At 30.9% G+C, this 19412-nt stretch overlaps 3 protein-coding genes across 3 annotated transcripts in view; 2 read left to right on the top strand and 1 right to left on the bottom strand.

The window, feature by feature from the left end:
- The first annotated feature begins 359 nt into the window (after positions 1-359).
- Positions 360-8127, top strand: LOC139514784 (uncharacterized). The gene is made up of 3 exons (XM_071304413.1): positions 360-526; positions 5800-5866; positions 7817-8127. The coding sequence occupies exons 1-3, from the start codon at positions 493-495 to the stop codon at positions 8028-8030; spliced, it is 315 nt and encodes a 104-aa protein (XP_071160514.1). The 5' UTR covers positions 360-492; the 3' UTR covers positions 8031-8127.
- Positions 8097-8432, top strand: LOC139515038 (uncharacterized protein MCAP_0864-like). The gene has a single exon (XM_071304599.1). It carries the CDS (start codon positions 8097-8099, stop codon positions 8430-8432), a length of 336 nt encoding a protein of 111 aa, XP_071160700.1.
- Positions 8433-16066: 7634 nt separating this feature from the next.
- Positions 16067-19412, bottom strand: part of LOC139515825 (pleckstrin homology domain-containing family H member 2-like) — a 72794-nt gene continuing 69448 nt past the window's right edge. Inside the window, exon 32 of the mRNA XM_071305537.1 lies at positions 16067-18955. Coding sequence (XP_071161638.1) covers positions 18872-18955 — 84 coding nt within the window. The 3' untranslated portion in view covers positions 16067-18871. The remainder of the gene's footprint in view (positions 18956-19412) is intronic.

Here is a 19412-nt window from a genome sequence, read left to right as displayed (position 1 = left end):
CGAAAACAAAAAGTCGAAAGAATAAATTAACTTAAAAAGAATACAATACAACAATTTAGGTCTCTGTGAGAGGAGGACAATGACGGCGATATTATAATCATATCATAACTATATCAACATATACAAATAAACAGTACACGAATAAAATGTATAGAATAAATTTACTGTGGTAATCAACTCCCATTGTATTAAATATTTAAATTTGAAGACTGTCAAGTTAGCACGCATTGCTACATTATCTATTCAAATCCAATAATTGCTTTAAAAATTAAAATTTAAAAGAATTAGTTGTCAAGTGTATTGATTCCCTGTCTTTGTTTGGCTCAGATGCCCGTATGTTGCAAGGGAGAGAACCAGCCTAGGTGTACAGATTTTGTCATCCGGGTATTACACCACTGAATACAACTTTGACAAAATTTCGACCGTTAAGTTCTCTTTTTCTCGTACTAATAAGGATTAATTTATAAGTGTTCTTCGAGAATATAATAACAAATGTCCGAACCAATTTCAGATGCTTTATTAAGTGGTAAGATTATATATGAAACGAGTGAGTGGTGAACAATAATGTTTATCCAATTCTTGAACCAATGCATGTATATATCATAAACTTAGTCCTCTGTGCACGATTTTCTCATTTTTTACGCAAATATATCGTATAATCGTATTTTTTTCTTCTCCATGTCTATTATGATTTAACAAATATTGCAGCTCATTAATTGTCGTGTTTTGAAGCCGAAGTTTACCGATTGTCACCTTATAGTAAACAAATAACAAAAAGCATGGGTATTGAGCACGTGTTTAACATGTACAATCAGATACTTGTTTATTTTAATGGCAGATCCATGCGTACTGCGACCACCGGAATTTTACGATGAGGCCTACGCTCAGGTCACTATGCATACGGAAAATATGTCGGCGAATTGAAGGAAGCAATTAAAAATAAGTAAACTTCTTCAAAATGTGGACAAATTAAAGAATTTGTCTCAGAAAAAAGTATATGTACATAAGTTGTATAATGAAAACTATCCATTTAGTTATAAAAAACATATGCATATTGTTTTTTTAATTTGAGGTTTCTTATGACTTTTATATATGCAACATGTGGAGCAGGATCTGCTTACCCCTCCGGAGCACCGGTGATCACCCTTAGTTTCTGGTGGGATTCGTGTTGCTTTTTTTTTGGTTTTGTATGTTGTGTCATGTGTTCTATTGTTTGTCTGTTTGTCTTTTTAATTTTTAGCCACGCGTTGTCAGTTTATTTTCGATTTATGAGTTTGACTGTCCCTTTGGTATCTTCCGTCTCTCTTTTATGGTTTATTATTTTATTTATTGTTGGATCAAGCATTGCTATAAGACAAATGTGTTTGAGTTATTTATTTTGTTTTTTATTGATTTATTTTATCTATTTTGTTATTATATTATGTTTTTTCTTCTTCGACGTCTTGTGTATTTGTCTTTTTTTTTCTTTGATAAACACATTGCTGTTAAGAAACATTTTTTCAGTTATAATTAAATTAATCTTGTATTAAAAATCTATCTTTAAAGACTTAAAGTTAAAAAAAAATAATGTATACAAATAGACTCATCATAAATACCAGCATTAAAATCTTATATTTACGCCAGATGCGCGTCTCGTCTACAAAAGACTCATCAGTAACGCTCGAATCAAAAAAATGTTTGAAAGGCCAAATAGAGTACGAAGGAATATCGTGTTTATTATAATGTAAACTTTTGATGAATAAGCGCCATAATATGATTGAAACCAAAATTGGATGGTTCACAGAACATAGAAATGCGAAAGTGCAAGTGTCATATAAAAATATTGTATTTAAAATTAAGTAATTTTTTTCTGAGGAAACAACAATTTAATCATTGCTTTGCCTGGATATTTCAATAATATACTTTGTAACGTAATGATATATTTTCAAGTAATATAAACAAGTAACTAAAGTAAATCAGACATCTATTAACGTATCATAGGTATAAGCTATGTAAACAAATTAATGAAAATACTTCACAACCTCCATCGCTATTCAATTAGGCAGATTCAGATGGGCGAAGTGTACTATGGACTTCCCCCTCTTTGACATTTGTCATACATTTTACCTAAGTTACAATATTTCACATTTTTGAAAGAATCCAGTCGCTATTATGCAATAACAATAGCTTGGTGTAAAAAAGTATATAATAGTCGAAAGTAAATTAACGCAGGTGAAAATTTAAAAGTATACATATAATTTGTTTAAAAAAGTGTTAGTCCGTTATAATAATAAAGGTAAACTGTAAAGGAAATGATTGGGTGTTATAAATCGTTATAATTGCATAGGTAAAACACTTTGTTTATTGACTGAGGTTCCTAAAAGGAAAATCCGATTTATTTAATTATTACTAAAACCGGAATTATTTATCATAAACAGATAAATCTGACATATTTCGTATGTGACACAATCAATCACAATTACAGATATGTGACAATATGGTGCTATCGTATAATAATTTGAGAAGAACATCGTTCACTTTCTTAGACAAGTATTTTTTTTCAAAATCCGCTTAAAAGCAAGCCTACCAGTTGAAGGATAAAACACACAATCAGGAAAATGCAAACAAGACTATACAAACAGGCAAAGAGGACAAGATCTTTGCAATAAAGGTATTCTGAAAAGTATGCACGCGACAACTAAATCAGGAAAGCTTGTTTTGGATACATAAACAAAAATATTTAATTTTAATAAGAACTTGAAAATAACAATAAAAATGATAAAAATCAAGAAAACCGGACACCATTGAAAAACAACGACTATTTAGTAAACGACAGTAAAGAAAATGATGAGCAACTGATCCAACAATTCAAAGCGATTTTTACCACAGACAACAATAAAACACTGCAATATTCAATTAAACGTAAATGGAAAACGAGACCGTCCTTAGATATAAGACAAAAAGGCGTTGACAATAATTGGTTATCTAACTTAGTCAGTTTAAAGCGTCAGGTCCCAATTACATGCCACATCGAATTTCAAATGAGTGCTCTAAAAACTAGTCCCGGGACTAACATCAATACACCAAAAGTTCATAAACACTGGATCATTGCCAAGTAAAACGTTAAACGCTTACATCTTAGGCGTATTTAAGGGCATACGATACAGTTTTGAACCTGTATTTACAAGTTGATGAAAATTTGCATATAGTTTTTTTTTACCTGATTAAATCAAATATGTAATAAAAAATACACCTTCATAGTGCTACTTTTTGAGTAAAATAAGGTCGAAATTTTGTATATTTGCTCAAAATTCAGATTTGTGTCCGTATTTTCTTTTTCAAAAGAAAGACACAACTTTTTTATTTTAAAAGATAAACACAAAATGGTTTTTGTTAAATAATCGGTGATTTCTGCATTTTATAAGTATCATTAACAATTATGCAATTTTTATTCCGAAATAACTCTATATTTATCAAATGTTCATGGATAGAGGAAAAAAAGTCATTTTTTGCTGCATGTTTATCAAAATTTAAAAAAATTGCGCTATTTACAGTTTTATAAAATTTGGGTCACATAATTTCCTTGCAAAATGAAACAAATTGCGGTTTTAAAAAATAGGGGTCCATGCACTCGTTTTCATATTAATCAGTTTGAATGATAAAAATCAGTCGAAAAATGCATCTTTTCCCGATATGTCAGAGTTTGACGTCGCGAAAATAACATTTTACGTTAGCAACGTCATTACCTTCACTGTAACTGTATCGTATGCCCTTAAGGTGGTACCTAACACTTCAGGGAGATAAAAATCAGCAGAACGTTTTAATGACAAATTAATTTTAGTTAGGCGTTAGGTACCACCTTTAGAAAAGATAATAAAAAAACACGCACCAGAAAATAACAGAGCAGTATCGTTTACATCTGTGCCTTGTAAAATACTAAAACAAATTATCTGTAAATACATGCCTTGAAACAGAATCGTGAATTACGTCTATGAAAGCCGAGTGGGTCGATGCAACTGCTGGCGGACGTTTCGTCCCCGAGGTTATCACCAGCCCAGTAGTCCATACTTCGGTGTTAGTAGTCAACACTTCGGTGTTGACATGAATATCATTAATGTGGTCATTTCGATAAATTTCCTGTTTACAAAACTTATAATTTTGTCAAAAAACAAAGGATTTTTTTTATCCAGGCATAGATTACCGAGGCCGTATTGGCACAAATTTTTGGAATTTTGGATCTTCAATGCCCTTCAACTTTGTACTTGTTTGGCTCTATAAATATATTTTGATATGAGCGTCACTGATTAGTCTTATGAAGACGAAACGCGCGTCTGGCGTACTTCAGTATAATCCTGGTACCTTTGATAACTATTTTAACATGTATATCGGACATACATCTAAAGTAAGTTGTTAAGTGCCATTGATATATAGTAGTCAACAAAAGAAACGATACACGACTTTGGAATAAAATTTATCAAAACTTATAAAATATAAAACAAAATGAGATACACTATTTTCAAAAGCTTTCATTTGCAATCTATGCACTTATGAAAATGAATATCAAAATCTGTCGAAAAGTAACTAAATTCCGTGCAAATAATCATAGAGGGCAAATTATTTTTGCGGAAAGTTGGATAAAAAATCGACACAGAATTTTGAAAATACTAAATAAAATTTTCAAATTTGTTTAAAAATATTTAATATGCTAATCAAGTTATGTTCATATTGTAACTGATCTCAACAAATGCAAAAACAATTAAAAATTGTTTTCGTCGCAAATCAATGCTTTAGATATGAAAACAACATACTTTAAATTGGAACCTTTCGGATTAGTTTTAAAATTGTTACTGTTTTTTTTAATTTCACGTTACACATACTGTCTATGGTAAATCTATTAATAATGGATACATTTTAACAATTTCTTGTAGGGCCGAACTTTGATTTACAAATAAACAAAGAAACAGTCTGATTCTTTTTTAAGAACTGATGGCAAAAATTGTCTTTACCTTTTAATGAGATCTTGGCATCATTATTTGGAACTTCTATTTTATGTAAATTTTGTCAAAAAATTTAAATTTCGCCAAATGACTTCATGAAAGCAAAAAAAAATAATTTTTAAACGGGTTTATATTTCCATGGTCATTAAGAATGACTACCTTCAATATTGGTCCTATAAACGAAAAACTTCATCTTAAACTTTCAAAACAAAAGTCGTGTATCGTTTCTTCTGTTGACTAGTATATGTCCGAAATTCATGTTACAATGTAGAGAAGGAGAGTGGATCGTAACCGTTGGATAGCGAAGATGATCATTTATATTATCCTGACCTTTTTCCTCGATTGAGACATCACCGAATGAAACTTGTCATCGAATTCGTACGTGCAATGATAAACATGGCAGGTGCAACATGTAGAGTATGATCTGATAAACTTTTAGACCAGAGCATCTGATAGCTCCTGTTTTAAGCTGTGTTTTGTGTTACTCCACCTTAGGTTTTGTGGATAGTGTTTTTTAGATTATTGTTTGTTTTTTCGTTGCAGTATTTCCTTTGTTTTCAGTCATGATATGTCGGGTTTTCTTCGATATTCTCCCTTAAACCCCATGATCGTGTTAAATCTTTGTGTCCAAAGGCTGAAGCATACCTCCCAACAAAAGAGTTTTTATTGATCATCAACATATGCAATTCAGTTATAAACATGTGGTTTGGCTCTTTGTAATGTAAAAAGCAATTGTTTATGAGTTCAATTTTAGTTTTCTCATTGTTGAGTGCTTAGATAAGATTAAAAAGCAATATATAAACAATGTCTTTTTCTTCAACAGGACCAGAAAATTCTTCAGACTTTGAGGATCCAGATTCGCACAATGAAGTTAAAAATGTATTCGAAAGGTATGTCGATTTTCTGTTAAGTGTGCTTTCGGGTATAAAATATTTTATTTTGTAATATAGGATTTTGCTATATTTTTTTATAAATGAACTTTATCATACATTAATAGAAAAATGAAATAAAAAATGGGGTCACCGTTCCTTTAAGCTCACAATCTGCCTTCGAAAGAAGCATACATTTTTGTTAATGTCCCTTTTTTGTGTCGAACTAATAGGAGAAATAGAGGTAATATCGAAATAAAAAAAGAACTGAATTACAGGAATCGCTTAAATTTTACAACTATTTAGTTTGTGTACAGCTTATTTGAAAATAATAATAAAAATATAGGTCACCGATGAGTTAAAAAAAGATGTTTCAATTTTAATACCAAAAACATGGCATGTTTGCACCAAAGGGAGATAATTTGGAGCTTTTTCAATGATATAAACAAGTAAAAAGTCATCTGGGGCCAAACCGAATCGATTTGTTTGGTTGTTTTTTTGTACCATATCATAAAGTAATAACTTATAGTGTTATAAATAAAATTTGTAATGAGAACACAACTATTTCTTGTTTTTGCTGAGCCTCCTCAAGTTAGCGATGTGTAGTAAATTAATCGAATAAGTTTTTAAGCAAAATGTTTCCAAACGCTAAACTGTTGTCACTGCAAACAAGCAAAAGACTTAATTGGTCTATATCTGTACTCGATTGTACTAATTTTTACTCGACCAGTCGAAATTGCTCGAAACTAATTTGATATTTTTCGACTGTTGTCTGAACCATTCGTGATAGTATGAACCGTACTCGACGTAGTCCTAATATTTTTTGACCAAGTCTGAACCATGCTGGACCTCGTTTGAACCATAATTAAACAAGTCTTAACAAATCTTAACCTATCTCTGTATCTATCTATTGTATTTCATCAATTTGGAATCTATTTATATATATTAACATTGTTGTGCTGGTATTAATAGTAGTAACGTATATATACAACAATTTTAAATCTGCAAATTTACGGTAATATATAAGTTGTGCGGAAATTTTGAATATTTATCTTAAATTCATAAAAAAGGCAATTTCGTAGCAAAATTATCGATGAGCAAAACCTAATCTTTAATTGAAAATTTAACAAAAAAAACCATTCATATTTGATAAGAAAAAAAATATCAAAAGTATGTATAAAAGCTGAATGTTGAAAGAAACATCATTTCGCCTCTTTAACGTACAAATTTTGGTCGATTCCACTGCTAAAGGAGATTCATTTTCCCGAGGGTATCACCAGCCCATTAGTCATTACATCTGTGTTGACTTGAGTTATCATTGATATGTTCATAATCATAAATTAACTGTCAACAAAAAGTTTGAATTTTTGAAATACTAAGGCTTTCATGAATAGATTTCCTTAGCTGTATTTGGAAAAACTTTTAGGAACTTTTTATCCTCAATGCTCTTCAACTTCGTAACATTTTTTGATTTCAGTGTCACTGATGAGTCTTTGTGGACGAACTGCGCGTCTGGCGTAAATATGAAATTTCAATCCTGGTATCTGTGATGAGTTTATTTATACAACTTCCAAATTTGAGTTAATAAGAGACATAAAATAGGGCGATGAATGATCGAACGGACGGACGGACGTAAAGACCGAAAAAACATAACGCACATTCCTTTTTTCATAAAAAGGTTGTCTTTGGTTAAGACTATTATATTTGTTTTTCATAAATTGTCTTGTTATAAATAATTTAATTGATTCATAGTTTTTATGTCGGTGCTTTTTGTAGCCGACGAAACGGTATGTTTTTGATTTCGTACTGTTGCCTATATAACTTATAGCCACTTCATTTGATCTTTGGTGGATAGTTTATTGATTGACTTATTTTTTTTTAAAATAAATATTAGTGCCTTTTTCCCGTCTGAAACAAAAATATATACGTTAAAATTGTAAATGATCAATAGTTTCCTTTCCATCGTTTTAGGGAAGACCTTCAACCGTTCTTCAAACAGTTAGTGAAGGTTGGTGTTTCAGAGGCACTCCAAGAACACGATGTCAGAGTAAAAAGATTAGAAAGACAAATTGGCGACAAAAATATGAAGATCATGGATTTAGAACTCCAAAAGTCAATTTTAGAAGGTCGACTTAGAGATTTAAAAGAGGGACGAAAGATACCAAAGGGACAGTCAAACTCATAAATCTAAAACAAACTGACAACGCCATGGCTAAAAATGAAAAAGACAAACAGAAAAACAATAGTACACATGACACAACATAGAAAACTAAAGAATAAACAACACGAACCCCACCAAAAACTAGGGGTGACAGGCACAATTGAAGAAAACCAGCACAAAATACAAAAAGAGATTGATGAATTAAATAAAGAAATTGATAAAAAGAAAACAGAAGTGACAGTCCTTAAAAAAGAGTTGAAGAGAGAGAAAAAGTTGTCCGAGGAAAGAGATACCAAGTTGGCACAATTGGAGAAGGACAAAGGTCAATTAAAGGCAGAAAAAGATCAATTAAAAGCAGAAAAACAACAAGCTCTTTCACAAAGAAACAATGCAATTAGAAAACTAAACGACCTTAAACAGAAGTGAGAGCAAGAGATTTGACATAAAATGATCTCTCAATCTAATATAGTTCATCGCGAATTTGGTTCTTTGATTATTTTTCATTATGGTTTTTATAACTTGTTGCAGAGCTGTTTGAGGGTAATTCGTCAATATTATTAAAAATAAAGAGTGGTTTGAATAGCATTGTGCAAACATTGAAATTTAAGGAGGGACATAATTGAAATTGAATTTAAAATTGATACTCTAGATCAGAAGAGAATTAGTTAAGGAACAAAAAGAGCTAAACATATTGTTACCTGTTATGTTGCATTTTTTTCGAGATATCTATATATTTTTCTAAATGGCGGGAAGAGGATGCCTGACCGCTTTGCCCCTATTTTTGACATTTTTACCTACTATGTTTGTTTGTTTTGTTCTCATATCGTTGTAAACATAATGAAATTTGATGCAACTGACATACAAGTGAGAGGTGAAGCTATCTATAAAACCAGTTTTAATCCGCCCTTTTCTACAAAATGAAATGCCTGTAACATGTCAGGAATATGTCAGTTGTTATTAATTCATTTGAAATGTTTACCTTTTATGTCTGTTTGTTTTATTCACGCATTTTGTCAATATAACGGAATGTGATGCGACTGTCATACAAGTGAGAGGTTTAGCTAGCTATAAAACCAGGTTCAATCCCCTATTTCTACATAATTAGTCTGTACCAAGTCAAGAATATGACATTTGTTATCCGTTCGTTTGATGTGTTTGAGCTTTATATTTTACCATTTGATTAGGGACTTTCCGTTTTAAATTTTCCTCGGAGCTCAGTGTTTTTGTGATTTTGCTTTCTACTTTATATTTGCATTGGTATTTTTTTTGGTATATAACCAAAGGAAAAGAAGTCTAGAAACTGCTTCAATTTTGATAAATAACCTTTTATGAATTATTGAAGTCTTGTATGAAAAAAAAAATGGGTGTTATGAGTAAAATGTTTTACCCTGTATCGTAGGGAAAATACTAAGAATCCGATTATCTGACAAAAATATCTAAGCCTCCCTTAAGTTTATCCTTAAGAATTTTTCAACAATTGTAAAGTTTTTGTGGCAGCATTTGTATGGAGGACAAAAAGAACGCATCCATTTGAATGTGTTATACACAACCTTGTTCTGGCTTATTCTTATTTCTTTAATTTTGATATTATATCTTAATCAATGAAATCAAAACTCATTGTTATAAACTTTGTTTACCCCATTTCTAATTTACTTTAACATTTTGTTTAAATAATTCATCTGATTTTGGGCGCCGTGATTTCATTTGACTCTGATTTATTGATGACGTCTTATGGTATGATACTTCAGATAGTTCACAAGGTTTGTATGTAATTATTAAAGGGGCAGTAGCTGTCCAATTCATATTCACCGATTTGACTGATATTCTCATATTTTATTTTAAACAATGTTAAACATGTTTCCAAACTATCAAAAGTATAAAACAAACAATTTACAGGACATGGTCTCAATAAGATGAAGCTTCGTTTCGTGTGAATTTTAGTCAAGACGCCATCTAATTAACTATCGAGTTGACCTTTCTATAATCATATAAGCGATGTAAACATAAACATAGATATAAATAAAATAAGCAACTCGTGCTATAGGATTTTTATAGGTCTGTTAAATTTTGTATTATCGATTAAAAATATATGTTTATCATCGTTTTTACCTTAAAAAAAAAAGAAGAATGATCTTATGGTGATCGAATCAGTCAATCAAATTATTTACCTTTGTTTCACTTTCAATGTTGACATTCTTTTCCTTTAAATAGCCGTACACGGGCAATGCATGCGTTATTCTTTCTCTTTATATGGGGTTAAATTGGAGTTCATGAATACGGATTCAATGAGGTCGAATTATTCACCTGCAAGTGAATAATTCATCATCAGTGTTAATTAGCTTAATTTGACAAAATTGAACCATTTTAGCTGACAAAAGCAAATTATTAATTCACTATTTCACTTAAAAAATCGATTGAACAAAAAAAATAATCATACTTGTTGTAGATTTTTTTTATATATCTCGTAGCTAGTGCCACTTTAAGTTCCATTATTTTAGAAAATTTGCATCGGTTTTTTAAAGCGAGCAAAAAATGTAATTCTGGATTGAGACATTCTCAATGCGAAAACGTCATTATTGGAATACTATGTAGCACTACCAGTAAACGAGCCTGGATAAAGGTATTTATAATTATTTTGTTTGTAAATGTGTTGTAACTTTATATACCGTTACTCAATCTAATTTCAATTGCGGTGGGAGATATATATATTTCCTCTAAAAATGTGTCCTTTTTTGCCACAAACGTTACGTTTTCGCCACTATTTTTTAAAATGCCTAGTATCACATGAACCAAAAAAAAATAGTATACTATACCATTGCGCCCAATTATATATATATATAACTCGTTAGACTTGTATATAACTGGGGGAGGGGGAATATAATATTACTTATCTGTCTTGTATAATATGCATGATTGTCTACTTCCCACTGAATCAGGCATTACATTAAGTGTGGTGCGGAAATTTCTCGCTGCATTGAAGACCTGTTTGTGACCTTCTGCTGTTGTATGTTCTATGGTCGGGTTGTTGTCTATTTGACACATTTCCCATTTCCATTCTCAATTTTATTAAAAACTTGAGTTTTGTTTTTCAAAATGTAATTTAAAAAAAAATGCCTATCCATGGTTGCATCTTCTTCAATCAATGATTATCATGTACGATGAATAATTATTATAGTAGAGGTAAATTGGAGCAATTGATATCCGTATTTTGACGTAATTTAATATATGGATATTAATATCTGGCGCAAATGATACATCTTGAAAATAGCATTTTGCGCAGAAGAACAGCTGTTATTTCAACAATTACGGTCTCTTGAGTGATATCCTCGAGGAAAAGCTATTAGAAAATTCAAAATGTAATACAAACCTTAAATAGCTCAATATTATCAAAGGTACCAGGATTATAATTTAGTACGCCAGACGCGCGTTTCGTCTACAGAAGACTCAATGACGCTCATATCAAAATATTTATAAAGCCAAACAAGTACAAAGTTGAAGAGCATTGAGAATCCAAAATTCCAAAAAGTTGTGCCAAATACGGCTTAGGTAGTTTATGCCTGGGATAATAAAATCCTTAGTTTTTCGAAAAATTCAAACTTTTGAAAACGGGAATTTTATAAAAATGACCACATTATTGATATTCATGTCAACACCGAAGTGTTGACTACTGGGCTGGTAATACCCGCGGGGACGAAACGTCCACCAGCAGTGGCATCGACCCAGTGGTGGAAATAGTTATCAAAGGTACCAGGCTAAACAAATTAAAGATAGGACCTTAAGTAAAGACAAATCCAGATTGGGAATCAGAGCTTTGCATGGAGGAGATGTATTTTTCAAACTTCAATTATTGCAAATTGTAATCAAACAATATCCGTATTTTTATGACAGTACTGGAGAAACGGAACAAGCAATCCACCAACAACGGGACTAATTTTACTGTACGATATGCACATTTTGACAATTAATGTCTCTTAAGTGATGGTCGAAACCAACATATTTAAATTCAAAATATTGTGACTATAGGAAGTGTGTGTGTATATACAACGTATGGTAATTTTTCATCCAAGGAAACAGCTGTTAACTACTGTCACCGGATATCATTTTACTATTCCTGCTGTTTACTAAACAGTACGTGGGTTATCTTAGGATTTTTCGGTTTTGTCAGCTACATATATTAACCCATTGCAGAATCCTATGGCTATGGTGGTATGTTTTGTATATGCGACTTTTTGTATTTCTTTGGTTCTTATTTAACGTGACTCTGTACTTTAAAAGATCCCGTCAGTATGTTATTGTTCTATTTTACAATATAATGGAATGTGATACGACTGTCATACAAGTGAGAGGTTTAGCTAGCTATAAAACCAGGTTCAATCCACCATTTTCTACATTTGAAAATGCCTGTACCAAGTCAGGAATGTGACAGTTCTTGTCCATTCGTTTTTGATGCGTTTTGTTATTCGATTTTGCCGTGTGATTATGGACTTTCCGAGTTGATTTTCCTCTGATTTCAATATTTTTGTGATTTTACTTTTTTTTATGTCATTATGATATAATTACAAAATACGTTGAACCACAAACGTCAAAATCATTCAATCGGGTAGTGGAATTAACTATTTGTGGATTCTTATAAATCTATATAATACTAAAATTACGAGGTCCAATTTGTCAGCCGTCATCACGTAAAAACGATGAATCAAAGAATTCAACTTTATATATAACTAATATAGTACAAAGGTGTAGATTAAAAATTACACCACTCCAGGCCGTTTTGTTTTCCACGTAATTAATATTGCCAATAATTAAGAAGTTCCGGGTTGAGTCCGATACCGATACCAATAGTATATTCACCTGTTACCTATTACCTTATTTGTACGTTCCGCATCTGACAGGCGCACCACCAAACGGTGTATTCAGGATTAATATGCTATATACACGGGTCATATTCACAGGGTTGACACTACTAGATTGTCAAATTGTTACCTATTGTAGCATTTTAATCAGTAAAACTTTCTAAGATAACAATACGAATACTAAAAATCTGGACTAAAATAAGGCGTATAGGTACAGTTTTCAATTTGTTAGCAGGCATGACGTAAAACAGCGAATCAAAGAATTCAACTTTATAACTAATATAGGACAATGCTGTTGATTAAAAAATATTCCATTCCAGGACCTTTTGTTTTCCAACTAATTTATATAACCAACAATTGATAAGTTCCAGTTCGACGGATTCAAACAGAAATATTTGAAAGCAGAGAAAACTGTGTATCTTATAATCGGCATGACTTTATCAGATGACAATACTAATATCAAAATAAGGCTTGCGCATAGTTATATACTTTAATTCAGTCACGGACCCGCGATATCACGGGTGTGTTCTAGTTCTATATAATTTTTGGACTATTTTAAATCTCGGTCTATTTCTGAAATTTATTCTTACATACTTTTTGATTTTTTAACCCTGTATGCTAACATTGCCTATGTGAAATTTTAAAATTGTTTGTATGTACATTGAACGACAAATATATATATGTGACTTATAAAATTTTCTGACGTCAGACACGCAAATCAATGAATGTGTTTGTAGTGTCGTGTGCTGATTGAAATTGTACATTATGATACATAATATCATGTGGACAAATATTGTCAGTAATTTATAATTACTACTGAAATCAAAACATTAAATATAACATCAAATAAATTCACATAAGCAAGATAAAAAAATAACGGTTGTAAATACATGTCTGTTGATTAAGCATAAAAAATGTGCTGGGTTTCTGCAGAAGATTCTTTGAAGATAAATAAAATGATTTTTTGGAAGATCAAAACAAGAAGATACAAAATAAAAGCATCGTCTGCTGCAGTAAAAGAGGGATGGAAGATACCAGAGGAACAGTCAAACTTATAAATCGAAAATAAACTGACAACGGCATGGCTAAACATGAAAAATACAAACAGACAACAATCCCACGTGTATTTAATCTTCTTAAAACTATTTACAAATTATCTTTCTGTCTTTTATCATCTACATGTTAGTTTCATATTAATCTCAATAAATTGTCATAAATTAATTTAAAAAAAGAAGTAAAATGTCGTGAAAAAAAGAAATATTGCTAGCAAGATGTCAAATCCCTTTATAACCAATATTAAAGAGTAAAATATGACACTTTGAATACTAGTAAATCAAACAATTTTACGTTTAATATTCGTTTTGGACCGTTTTGGTAGCTTAAGACGTGTAATATTTTGATCAGTTTTGATTTTGCCAAAATATAAATCCACGAAGAAGAACTATATCTATCTAGAAATAATCTGACAAAACATTTATTTGTTATAAAAAGGTGCAGTGCTTAAAACTGATCAAAACTTGTAAAATCACTATGGATAAATAAACTAACACTTATTTAAAATGCAGCAAACTAGCTGTGTTGGGAGACTAGGCGCCTCCTGCCATGCATGATATGCATGGATTATCCATCATCCATTTATTCTCAGTATAACAATAGGAAAGAATTTATAAATCAAGAGATCACACGACTTATCTTCTTCTTTTCTGTATATTCCTTCTGCTAATGAGTAGCACATCCAAATTTTTTATCTTATGAGCTAAGACCGTGAAAACATCGGTCTCTAGTGAGTAGTAACATAAACATTGTTGTATTCACCAACCAATTGGTGATGGTGACAGTTTAACTTTCCTGTTTACAAAACTTTGAATTTTCTTGATTTTCTTATGCCAGGCATAGATTACCTTAGCTGTATTTGGCACAAATTTGGAATTTTTGGTCCTTAATGCTCTTCAACTTTGTACTTGTTTGGCTATATAACTATTTTGATATGAGTGTCACTGATGAGTCTTATGTAAAGGAAACGCGTGTCTGGCGAACTGAATTATAATCCTGGTACATTTGATACTATTGTAGTGTTTATTTCAGTCATTTCATTGGAAATATAAAATTAGACACTTGACAGCAATCCCTATTGGTATCATCAACTTAGTAGTCATGCTTTATAACATACATTACAAAGAGATCGGAACTATTTCTCCTGAATTTATATCACACTATGGTAATTCTCTTAAAGTTGAATTCATATATGTTTGGAGGTTTTGAAAGCGGTTTCTCAGAACAGGTCACTACTGATTGAAATTGGCTTAAAAACATTTTGTGTAAGGGAAACTAGAAATTTCAGAAGTTACAACTACATGCCAATTTGAATAATCACCGAATTAAAAGGAAGATTGTAGTCAGGGTTAATTACAATACATACATACAATTTTTGAAGTAAAATTCTCTTCTTACAACGTGAGTATAATCAAAAGGAAGCTTGTGTTCATGAAACACAAAATTGAGTAAAAGTTTTTAAAAAAAATCATCTAAGCAAACTAACAATTTGCTTGGATAGACAAACAAAAATGAAAATTGGTATATATACCTCCATCTTTAATGGGCATATCAAAACTAAATGGATAAAGAGCAGTTAGACCAGCCTATATAATAATTTTATAGTTGAAGCAATTACATATAAGTTATCATCAGCTTTCTACAGTAGAAAATGTCTGTACCAAGTCAGAAATATGACAGTTGTTATCCATTCAGTTGATGTGTTTTATCATTTGATTTTGCCATTTGATTAGAGACTTTCCATTTTTTATTTTCCTCAGAGTTCCATATTTTTGTGATTTTATTTTTTTCATATTATTTTCAAAACTTTAAACAAGGCATTTAAAAAAAATCACAGAAAATAAAACAATAAAGCAATACAATAAATAAAACATCCTCAGAATTTGAAGTGTACACCAAAACGTTGTGATAGTTTAAAAATGCCCTAAAATGGAAACCCAACCAATGATGTGACATCATTTTCATTTTGAAGTACAAACAAAAAAATTACACATCGTCCTTTAGACTCAACTAATTGATTCTTGAAATAATCCATGAGGAAATGTTTCGAAAAAAATAAGAAAGGTACCATAAAAGCTAAACATATATATATTTATCTCAAAAGATCTTTTAGTAATGATAGGTTACATGGCATAAAAAAATAACAAAAATATCATTTCGAAATCTTTTTAATATAAAGAAACAAGAAAACTTACAACAAAAGGTGTGACACATAACAAAACAATTGCACAATATGCCCTATGATATTATGTCTTGTAAAATAATCTCAAAAATGTTAACAACTTTTTATTTCTAAATTAAGTACATGATGAATCAATAAAAAAAATAATTGACTCTTAATAACTTTTAGAGACAACTTTCAAGTATAAGAGCTGCGTTGAATAGACATTGACTTTATGCAAGAGCAGGTATACATGTACATGTATAATACTTTGATTGATTTGGAACATTTAAATACAAATCAAAGATGAATTTTGATCTGTTTTATCAACTCAATTTTTAAACAGTTATAGACTGTGCATAAGAATTTTTTCAACTCAAAATAAGTTAACAGATGTATTATGATATACATTTGGATATGGTCAATATCTATCCAACACAGCTTATATTATATGAAACAACATTAGTATTCAATAGGAAAATCACATGACTGCTTCACCAGCAGACAAGCTAGATGTTCTGATACCAACTAACTAGGTTTATCATTATTATATTTGAAAGTAAAAAAATCATTGTAATTTAATAAATATATCACCTTTGCAATATATTGGTAGTAAAAACAGGATTGCTTGAAAAATTATTTACTATTTGCTTTTATATCCAATGTGTATTAACGGGAACATATATAAAATTACTGACAGCAAAATTGATATACCAGGAAGAAGAGCAGAAAATTGTACTGTGATTGATTAAAAGGAAGTTGAATATGAGAGAAAGAGCAATGAACAGCTTTATATATTGTAGTTAGAACTATTTTAAGGTCCCACAGTAAATCATCTGTAAGAAATTATCAATTTGTTTCAAATAAGAAACTGCTTCTCCTTGAAACATTATTTTCAAGAGAAAAATGCAGTACCAATTGTAAAGATACAAATGGAAAATTGTGTTTAATTCCAATATTTTGTAATCTTACTGTCCAATAATTAAAAAAAATGAACTGATCAATTATACAGAGTTTACAAGAATATCTGCTGGTCATCCATTAGGAAATGGTGAAGTAAGCAAGATAGTAAACATTGAATGAGGTTGCAGAGGAGGATTTAGGGGAGGGGGCCATCAGGGCCCGGGCCCCACCTTTTTCAGAAAAATTTTGGTTGGTTTTATAGGGAATCACTGAAGCATGACGGAATCGGGCCCCCCTTAGGCAGTCAGTGGGCCCCTCTTATGAAAATTTCTAGATCCGCCACAGGGTTGTCATATGTGAGTAATTATTTGGTCATTTGAATATCTGATGACAATTTAAAGATGTAAATGTCAGACCATAAGAATTCATTATGAATATTTTAAAATTGACAACATTATCAATTGGTCATCATGTTTTGGGACTTTCAAACATAAGATGGTCTTTGTTATCTAAATTAGAATTTCAAACTTCTTGGTTTGTGTAATTTGAATGTCTGATGAGGATGAACTAGTCTTGGAATTCATGGATGATTTTGAATATGGACCACGTGGTAAATTGGTAATCAGGATTTTGGAGTGACAACATAAGATGAAATTTGCACTTAAAGACAAATGATTTGGAAATTAACACCTTAATGATGTACTAAGATGAGGTTAAGGAATTCTTGTCGGATTTTCAAACAACTTTGTTTTTTTCCCTACGATACTGGGTAATATATTTTGCCCCATAACACCCATTTTTCTTTTCATATAATACTTCAATAGCCTATAATTACTTAGATGTATGTTTCATTATGATACAATATTCTGATTGGCTAACTAGCAATCTTGTGATATTCCTTAATCAATTGCATTACACAATGCAACTTTTCATTCATGATGACACGAGGTCCCACAATAAAGTGCACAGGTAAATGAAATAAAAACTTGATAAAAGGCGTGATTTCATAATCCTATAGGTAAAAATGTAATTATAAGTATTGAATGCCTTTTTTTGTAACTTTATAGGGTTGTAAAAGCATTGACCGTGCGCACATTTTTAGTATGAAGCGCTTCCACGCTTCATACAAAATGTACTTCTGTCTACGCTTTTACACCCCCATAAATTTACAAAAAAGAGCATTCAATTCTTAAATAAAAGGTCATTAACCAAAATTTAAGAAGATTCATGATTTCCATCCTTTTAATTTGAGACTAAAATAATACCATTGCAATTTAAGGGAAAAGCTATACCAACACCTAGTCATCCTTTTTCCAATATTTTCTAACATATAAATATCTAAAAAAGGAGCTTCATAACTTATACTTTTTTTTATCTTATTTTGTTGCTTAACTAATGCTATTCTAATTTGTAGTATCAATTTTATATTATAGATTTTTATAATTTCAGTACATCCCTAATTATTAATTCATTAAAAATCTGAACCAATATCACTAAAAGGTATTTGTATCAGTGTTCATGGATTTGTTGAAAATTGATATTGTAGTCAGTTGGTTTTCCACTCATTCTGTCTTTAAAAATGGACAAGATAATTATTTGGACCTCAGGATTTTGGACCATCTTTTCACTACTTTCATAAAATAGAGGAATTGAAACTTGACAATTTAAAACAAATTCTATGGTTTTCAGGATTCTGGTGTATTAACAACAGGTTTTCAACCTCCATTTGCATTCATTGATTGGTTGAAAGTGGTAGTAAGAATTCTGGTCTGATAATCAGGTGAAAGACATCCATCTTCATTCATTGTTTAGTTGAAAATGGTTGTCAGAATCTGGTCTGATAAAATCAGGTATCAGACCTCTAACTGCATTCTTTGTGTAGTTGAAAATGGTTGTCATGTTTCTGGGCTGATATCATTAGAAGATCTTTGTACTCTTACATTGATATAACTAGCCATCAGTAAAGTAATCTCCAAAATCTGTAAAACATTAAAATCATTTAATTTTATACATGGTCAATATAAAAGTAAACAGTCGCATAGTGAATGAAATCGTCACAATAGGAACACATAACCGTTTAAGTGATCTGAACCCTGCAGTAAAAAGAAAAAGGCCTAAATTGAAACTTTTAATAAATTAGAAATCAAATTAATAAATTGTATAAAAAAAGGAAAACCAGAATGTTTTTTGGAAGTTTTTAACCATGGCAACCCCAGAATCTATTTTTTCTTTTTATACCTACAGACCTTCTAATATGACTTGCACTTTAAGGTTTTCCCTCTTGTACACAAGACCCCTTAAAGTAATCTTGCCAAGTTTCATTACTCAACTTCAAGGGAAATAAAGTTAGTGTGTGGAAACCTTTTATGACGGATGGACAATTAGATTATTATCGACCTCCTGTTGATTATTTTGCAGGGCCCAAAAGTATTTGAT

Source organism: Mytilus edulis, chromosome 3 (assembly GCF_963676685.1).
Source record: "Mytilus edulis chromosome 3, xbMytEdul2.2, whole genome shotgun sequence".
Taxonomy (NCBI): domain Eukaryota; kingdom Metazoa; phylum Mollusca; class Bivalvia; order Mytilida; family Mytilidae; genus Mytilus; species Mytilus edulis.
Note: the sequence above shows the minus strand (reverse complement) of the source record. Positions and strands in the feature narration are given on the sequence as shown.